Source organism: Anguilla rostrata, chromosome 2 (genome assembly GCF_018555375.3).
Source record: "Anguilla rostrata isolate EN2019 chromosome 2, ASM1855537v3, whole genome shotgun sequence".
Lineage (NCBI taxonomy): Eukaryota > Metazoa > Chordata > Actinopteri > Anguilliformes > Anguillidae > Anguilla > Anguilla rostrata.
The window spans coordinates 32,265,828-32,274,453 of record NC_057934.1 but is presented as its reverse complement, the minus strand read 5'-3'; the positions used below and the strand labels follow the sequence as shown (position 1 = coordinate 32,274,453).

The following is an 8,626-nucleotide window of genomic DNA, read 5'->3' as shown; positions in this document are numbered from 1 at the left end:
TCATGCTATGCTTATGCTATATTGCTAAAAACAAAATTATTCATCTGATCAAATTAAAGACTGAGGTGAATGAATAGGTGCCTAATTGGTGAAACTGTGGACACATGGGCACTAAAACAAACAATTTGGTAGTAAATTAAGAATTCAGAGACAAAGCAAGCGATAACCAGACAAACCTGACTTGTGTTAATAAGTGCTGAGCAATCTAATTAGGAGCCTGTTGATTTTTTATCCCATACCCTTTTGACTAATGTTTTTGTAGTTTCACGGCAAGCCTCATCTGCGCTGTTTTCTAACCCTCTTCCCAGTTTACTCTGACTTTAACTCTTCCTGGAGAACCTCTCAGAACAATGATTTACAGGACGAGGACTTTCCACTCGATCGAGAAAAGGCAGGGAACCACCATCCGCAATGATAAGACAAAGGCATGTCTGTTCATAAGAACCCACTAATAACTCATATACTTAGTTCAATTTCAAATTAATTTTACTATTTCAAATTAATTTTGCCAGCCTCGAAACGTACCATGTAGGCTAATGCCATCCTGATAATCTCGATGTAAAGCTTGGTTTAGATGTAAAACTTGATGAACCATTTTCCAGTGCTATCAAAAAGTATTAGAATATGCATGCCTGGCTATAACACGTCTTGTAACCTGAGATGGGCTGGAGGCGATTTGCATCCTGAACAGTAGGCTACTTTGAAACTGTATTTTCTCTCCTCTCCTGAGCTCGCATTAAAATAGCCTTTGAGCTACATAATCCGTTGACGTACATTGTACAGACTGTTTCCTTATAAATGTATCATTTGTTTCATTCTAAAAGCTTGGTAAGAACCTAGGCTATTAATAATGTTCACAATTCGCGTAATTAATTCAGTTTACATGTAACCGTTACTGCAAGTAAAAAACATTAATACAAAGATCGCGGGTAAATCAGGATAACTCGTTGATTGTGTGGTTTAGTAACACCCCTTAATAGTGCTGTAACCACTTGTCCACCATATCACCTTTATTTAGTCAGTTTGCACGAATGAGAATAATACGGCCTAGAAAGCAAACATGAGTCACTGACAGCCCGTGGGCGGCACTAATGCTCGGTGTACGTATATGCTGACGTAACAGCTGTTATCTTTTGATGGGAAGCTTCCACCAAGATGGCGTTACACCTGTTTCAGTGTCAGGGACAGAATAGAAACTGTTAAAAAAACAACAGCAAAGCAGATAGTTACTCAGAATTATTAAGAGACTGTGATCAGCGACACGGTCTCCTTTATCTCCTAAAAATGTCGACAGAGGAGCTGTCCACCTCAGACAGTGAAACTGCCTTCGCTGGTGGGGAGCGGTGGGCGCCAGTGGGAGCTGTAGCCAGTCCCGAAGATGAGGAGTCGAGAGACGGACAGGGGGATGAGCTCGAGCCGAAGCGTAAGGGCTCGTTGTCATCTACTATGGAGATGGCCACGAAGCTCCAAAAGCTCGAGGAAGAGCAGGAGCTTCTGAACTCCTCGCTCCTGGCTCTTACGTCGCACTTTGCCCAGGTGCAGTTTCGTCTGAAACAGATTGTTCACGCACAAAGCGACGAAAAGGAGAAGATGCTGCTGGAGCTCGAGGAATTCGCATTTAAGGGATGCCCACACGTCCTCGGCTGCAGGGCCCAAGATGCGCTTCAGTTAGAGAACTCGGTGAGCTTTCACAATTGTATGTTGGGCTGTCTAACGTGCGGAACTACTAGGTAAACATTACAGGTAGCTGCAGTCGCCATCAACAGAAGCAGAGTCAGATATGTTGTGCCAACAAAAATAATTCGTTAACTGCACAGGGTGGCACTAGAATTCCTATTGTGTTATCGTTCCAACCGCACTTTTCCCTACGGTGTACATCGACTACCCAATTAAGTTTATTCAGAAATGGCACAAATCGCGCCTTTTGAACCACCCCAGAAAGCAACGTTTTTTGTCCCTTTGAGACTCTGTGAAATCATAGCTCATCCCTGCTGTCAAATTGTTAGACATGTGAAATCATCAACATAACCATGCCAGATGTTGTGTTTCATGGTGATTTCGGAAAGGTTGAATGTGTTATATAACTCATAAGTCCACCACATCTGCCTAGTTATTAAGCAAGATCGTCTTAATGTAGCCCGGTGATTAACATCTCATAAATCAGCCTTCGGTTCAAGTCCTGACCATGGCTTTAAAAGAAGTATTATAATTTCCCCGGTCATTTTAGTAAGCCTTTCATTACGACTGGAATCATAGCAGCATCTGCTGTGGTGAAGGGCTGTGCTGAACACTCTGTCCCTCTGTATCCCCACTGCCTCTTTTCTGTAATGTGCCTGGAGTCATAGCCTACAAAGCAACATATTTGTCCTTTTTTTGTGTAATTGTGGTGTCAGTGTATGTACCCCCCCCCCCCACACACACACACACATATATATATATATATATATATATATACACACATATACATCATCTGTGTGTCCTTGCACGCGCACAGTCGCCGGGACCGAAAGTACACGGGTAATTAAAAGACTTATGTCCCGGTTAGTGCGTCATTTGCCTTCATTGTGTGTCGGCTATTATAACTCTGTGCACCGTTCTGCCAGTGGTAATCTCTGAGATGATCCAGAGAGGAGACTTATTTTGCCTCATGATTGAAACGTACTTATTATTAAGCCACCTCTTTGCGACAAAAATAGAAAAAAATTCCCCTTTCCATTCTTTTCCTTGATGTTTGTAAACGGTTCCTTATTGAATTGTTTTTTCCTGTTCATTCGCATGCTTGGCTTATAGGAGGAACTGGTGAGTATAATGCCTGCTTGCTTTCTCTAGTTTCCTTCCTTGGATTCTTCTCTAAAATTGTGATTTAAAAAAGAGAGGGTCAGTTGGCAGGAATCAGCTCCTATTGTGTAAGAAGTGTTATATACTGCCCAATATGATCTGTTTAGTTTTGTTTGCAACAGAACGCTCAGTTGAGAAGGAATTCTTGTGGACATTTCCTCTTGAAAATTTGCATAAGATGTGGTGTGTAGATACTGGTTTGTCCTGTGGCTTTTTGTAAATTAGTGGCAACATTCACTACTTCGATGTGAGCAGGAAGAGTCTTTGTAAGCAGGAAGCTGTGGTCTCGAAAATGAATGCCTTTCGCTGTGTAGTGGTAGCAGAGGTTTGAAAGCTGTTAATCTGTGTCTGCTTTATGTTCTCCATAATATTTAGTAAGACAGGAGTTTTAGGTTTTTGGCCCCTGATATGTTGTGGTGAAGTAAATGAACACCCCACCCCCCTTCTTCAAGCATAGATATGTTCCTTAGCATGCATGTTTCATAACACACTTGAAGAAGTAGTGAAGATGCATGCAGGGAGGCGTAGACAACACTGCGTAAGGGCCACGGTGACACTCCAGAATACGTCCACGCTGTCAACCCAGTGTGTTCCGCGGTGCCCTCCTCCGCAGAGCGAACGGGAGAAGAGGGAGCGCCTGGAGGCCCAGAGGGAGAAACAGAAGGAGCTCATCGTCCAGCTCAAGACCCAGCTCGATGACCTGGAGAGGTTCGCCTACCAGGAGGGCAGCTACGACTCCCTGCCCCAGTCCATGGTCATGGAGAAACAGAGGGTGAGGAGGGAGGAGAGCACTTCCATGCTTCCGTGTTCAGCCCTGGGGGGTCGATGGAGGGAGTTCACAGCCATCTTTTCATTTCACAAGATTTGCGGCATTGACAAAATAATAGCCGTATGGCTAATAACATAGGCGGGCATTGCAACTTCATTGTCGTTCTTATACAGTCGTTCTGTAGTATGAATGCTGAGGCAAACTTTACCGTTGCGAGAAAGGAGTGCCTTCAGAAGTGAGTAACACTTCACTGCGTGACTGCGCGGTTTGCAGGTGATCATCGACGAGCTGATCAAGAAGCTGGACGTGAACCTGAACGAGGACATCGGGAAGCTGACCCCCGAGGAGCTGCGCCAGAGGGTGGACGCCGCCATCGCCCAGATCGTCAACCCCGCCCGCGTCAAAGAGCAGCTGGTGGAGCAGCTCAAGACCCAGATCAGGGACCTGGAGATGTTCATCAACTTCATACAAGGTGCCTCCGGCTGCCCTTTTTCCCTCCATGGCCTCGGGTCCGGAAACAGAGCGCCGCCGGGCCTTCGCTGTCCTCGAATGGCACCGAGGCCCAGAGCGCATTGTGTTCCGGGCTCTGCTTTATTTAGACCCTGCAGACTCAGCAGAACGCGCGGCTTTGCCGGTTTGCCTGAGACGCTGTTTGGTTGTGTACTGAATGATCGATCTCTTCCTCATCGCAGATGAGGTGGGGAACCCACTCCTGCCCAATGGCGGAGCTTCGCAGCAGGCCGGAGCACCTGGGGCCAGCTCCAGAGGCCCCGGTGGAAAGAGGACAGGTCAGCGTTCAGTGTCATTACATTACATTACATTACAGGCACTTAGCAGACACTGTTAACCATACTTACATAACTATTACATAGCATTTATACAGTTGGATATATACTGAATCTATACAGGTTAAGTACCTTGCTCAAGGGTACGATGGCAATGTCGTACCTGAGAATCGAACCTGTGACAATGTCGTATCTCTGAACTCAGCGAGCGCCGATTTCTAAGTGATAACTTGCTGTGTCCTAGAGTTTGAAAGGAGCTTTTAGCTTTTCTGCTCCTCATGTTCGGAGTTTAGTTCATCGTCGTACAAGGTTCAACAGTAATACTTGCCCGCTTGCCCAGGAGAAGTAGAACTGGGTGTCGGACAAGTAAAACCGCTCAGCCACTGTGAAGTTACATTTCAGAGTTGATTCGTGGTTCGGTTTGCTCAAATTTATGTTTGGCGTCGCTAAATGAACACAGAGGTGTTGTGTGTCACTTCGGTTACTGATGTTGGGTTGAGATGGAAAATTCCACCCTTATCTTGTAATAAAGAGGCAGCCCAGTCAGGAAAGCACCTCACACTAGATCCAATTATACGGGTCTTTATTTCTGCACAAAGAGCACACCTGCAGACAAAGTCAACACCGTACTGGAAAGCATTATTTCCACCGATCCTTTATACCTTCCGAGACAGACTGAGTCACCGTGTGCACGTCGTTACCAAGGGCAACCACGTCATTAGGTAGGACTTAGTTTCCCACCTTCCAGCTGCAGACTCTTGTTCTGCTTTTCGCTCAAGGCCTGTAGGAGTTGAAGATTCCGGCCTGTGATACACACGGTTACTCAGCCTGCCCTTTATCGGATGGAAGATAACACGCGATGTGAAATAGTACCGAATGCGTCATTTCATATATTTCATGTAAAATAAAATATAATCCTGATAATATGAATAAAAAACGTTAACCCTTCACCAAGACCACTGACCGATCATCAAATTGGAATGGAAGTGCCGTGTTATTGACGTAGTACCGTACACAACAACAACCGATTAGAGATTGTGTGTATATGTTTGCGTTAGTATGAGTGTGTGTATGTTTGTGTGAGTGTGTATGTTTGTGTGAGTATGTGTTATGTTTGTGTGTGTGCGTTGTATGCGTATGTGTGTACGTCAGTGTGTGTATGTTGCATGTGTATGTGTGTATGTTAGTGTGTGTATGTGTATGTTGTATGTGTATGTGTGTATGTTGTGTGCGTATGTGTGTATGTTAATGTGTGTATGTTGTATGTATATGTGTGTGTTAGTGTGGAATCTGACTGCCAGACTCTCCCCTCCCTGCAGTGGATCCAGAGCAGGCCCAGAAGATGCGTGAGACCGGGCTGCAGCTGATCCAGCGGGCACTGGCGGTGCTGCAGATCTTCGCCGTGAGCCAGTTCGGCTGCGCGGCGGGGCACGTCCCGCGGGGCGTGTGGTCGCAGGGCGAGGCGGCCCAGGACTACGGCCCCCTGCTGCAGCGCCTGGAGGCGGCGGTGGAGCGGGTCCGGCAGCAGGCCGTCCGCCGGCAGCCGTCGGAGGAGCAGCACCTGGTGTGCCCCGGCGACGGGCCGCCCTGGGGCGCCCGCGACGAGCTGACCGCCACCGTCCGCAAGGAGCTGGCCGTGGCGCTGCGCGACCTGCTGGCCCACGGCCTCTACTCGCCCTCGCAGGGCATGAGCCTGGTGCTGGCGCCCATCGCCTGCCTGCTGCCCTTCAGCGCCGCGCCGCAGACCATGCACCCCTGGGAGCTCTTCGTCAAGTACTACCAGTCCAAGAACGGGCGGGCCTTCGCCGAGGCGCCGGCGCGCAAGCTCTCGCAGTCCTTCAGCCTGCCCGTGGGCAGCGGCCCGGCGACGGTCACGCCCAAGCAGTCGCTGCTGTGGGCCGTCCACTCGGTGCTGCGCGAGCACGACCCCTTCAAGCGGGGCGCCGACTCGGAGTTCAAGGCGCTGGTGTGCGTGGCGCTCAACGAGGGGCGGCTGGTGTCCTGGCTCAACCTGCTGTGCAAGTCGGGCCCGCTGGTGCACTCGCACTACCAGCCCTGGAGCTACATGGCGCGGACGGGCTTCGAGAGCGCCCTCCAGGCCCTCAGCCGCCTCAGCCGCCTGCGCTTCAGCCTGCCCGTCGACCTGGCCGTGCGCCAGCTCAAGAACATCAAGGACGCCTTCTGAGGGCCGAGGGCCGGGCTTGGGGGGACGGGGGGGTTCACGTACGGGGAGTTGCGTCAAAATGTCTCTTCTCAGGGGCCCCCAGCTTCCTCAAATAGGCTCCCAATCAAAAAAAAAAAAAAAAAGGACAAAACTTGAGTTTGTCCCAAGCTAGCAAATCTGCTCATTGTAGCATCTATTGAAGGGATGTTGCTTTGTTTATCAAGATGGCAAAAAAACCAGTGGAACATTCCAGAATTGTTTTTTTTTTTTTTTGGACAAGTGTTATTTTACTGATCCTAAAATACAGATTTTTGCATGAAGTACACCTGAGCTGATAACCAAAATCATTTGAGTAATGATTATAGAAAACAGGGTTAATGCTACATAATTCTCAAAGTGATTGTACAGTTATTCTGTATTCTGTTTTCCGATTTGACGGTTCGCTCTAAATGCATATCATATCCTGTCATTATAGATTGCTGCATTATAGGTTATGCTGAACGACGTACTGTATTCTGTTAGATGGCTGACAACACTGTCACATGCTGAATATGCACATGTACCACTGTGTCCCTAGGGAACACACAGCTCATGTTCATATGAGGTTAACCCTGTGCTGGTCAAGAAAATGCTGTAGGTCCCCATTGAACTTTCAAGGAGGTTTCTGCTGAAGCTCCATATTCGGGTCCAGTTAGAACGGCAAGTCCTAAACGGTCTTCTGGTGCCCAGCATTAATTAAGGAATTAATGCGGACCACCACCGGACAGCACATTTCAGCCGACTTCAAACTGTGAAGCTGCAAAGCAGAAGCATTTCACGACGCTTGGATGAGTCGGTTACCATTCTTCCGGGCGGTAGCTCAAGGAAAGCCTGGAGGATAGCCCAGGATCCCACGTTTTCAGTCCCGGATTAGATCGCACCGCCGGCATTTACCATTAGCATATCGCGCGGTAGCCTCGAGCATTTAAGTGAGGACCAAAGGAGAGAACAGCTGGATACACTCAGGATAACAACACACTACGACCCACATTCGCCCTCGCGATGCTTCTTGGATTAAAGCGGTCCAAAGCTAAGAGTTTACACAGGTTTTCTTGTTGTCCAGTGCTCTTGCATTTCTCTCCATGGTATGTCATGGTTATAGATGCCTATTTAATGGGAGGATACTCAGAAATGGTGATTCTAACAACTGCTGCTTATTGTTCCAAAAGTGCATTTTAAATGAAAAAATATTTATATGCTTATATGTCTATTGTATTTGGCGTGATTGTGGGATGTGAATGATCCCATTTTGAATGAAGGTTAAAAAAAAGAGTAAATTATTTAAATCAATCATGAATCACACTGAATATCAAGAACCAAAGCTGAATGTACCATTGTTAAAGGTTGTAAGATTGAGTCTATAAGTGCTAAATAATATTATTAGGATGTTGATTATTTAAAGCATTATTTTGGTGTAAATCAATAGTCTTATCATTGAGATTCTTTTGTTTGTGTTGAAATCGTTTCGCATACACAGAACTTTTAGTAACTCCTTGAGCATGTTATTTCTTACATGCTGATGTATTGTTTTTCCTTTATGTTTTTTTCAGTACTTAATTCATGCTTTATAAGGGGACACAGCTGAAACTAATTTGTGTCGTGTATGCACAGTATTTTTGGTCTGTGGATGGATTTAAATGTTTTTGCAAAGTGAGTGAGATGTATGAACTTTACTACTACTACTACTGTGGTCAAAAAGTTATCAAAAGGTCATCTAGTTTTCTGTCTTTATTATTTCAAACATTTATTTTCAGCATGGTGTCATTAAAATTGTGTCTATCAGTATCTTTTTGTCTTCCAAACTGGAAATGTCAGATGTTAGAAAACTTTCTGTCTGTCTTACAAGTCATATTGATCTCCTATTTCCATTGAAGATAGCATAGCCCATTGTTAGAAGAATACACACATACTTAGTTTATGGCTTAACCTGCCAGTACATGGCTTATTCTTATGTAAATACATTTAATAAAGATTTTAAAAATGTAGATTTTGGCTTTGTGTATACTTCTGTAGAAGGCATTCAAACTAATA

At 46.1% G+C, this 8,626-nt stretch overlaps 1 protein-coding gene across 1 annotated transcript; it reads left to right on the top strand.

The window, feature by feature from the left end:
* Positions 1-51: 51 nt before the first annotated feature.
* On the top strand, positions 52-8,580 carry rundc1 (RUN domain containing 1). Its single transcript, XM_064321656.1, has 5 exons — positions 52-1,680; positions 3,452-3,610; positions 3,881-4,079; positions 4,300-4,395; positions 5,712-8,580. Exons 1-5 carry the CDS (start codon positions 1,285-1,287, stop codon positions 6,575-6,577), a joined length of 1,716 nt encoding a protein of 571 aa, XP_064177726.1. The 5' UTR covers positions 52-1,284; the 3' UTR covers positions 6,578-8,580.
* Positions 8,581-8,626: the final 46 nt, after the last annotated feature.

What these genes read in the sequence shown, in the direction of transcription:
- rundc1 (XM_064321656.1), top strand. Translation starts at nt 1,285, where the DNA reads ATGTCGACAGAGGAGCTGTCCACCTCAGACAGTGAAACTGCCTTCGCT. An exon ending in GTTCATCAACTTCATACAAG is followed by an intron (nt 4,080 to 4,299) that starts GTGCCTCCGGCT and finishes TCCTCATCGCAG; the next exon opens with ATGAGGTGGGGAACCCACTC. An exon ending in CCCCGGTGGAAAGAGGACAG is followed by an intron (nt 4,396 to 5,711) that starts GTCAGCGTTCAG and finishes CCCTCCCTGCAG; the next exon opens with TGGATCCAGAGCAGGCCCAG.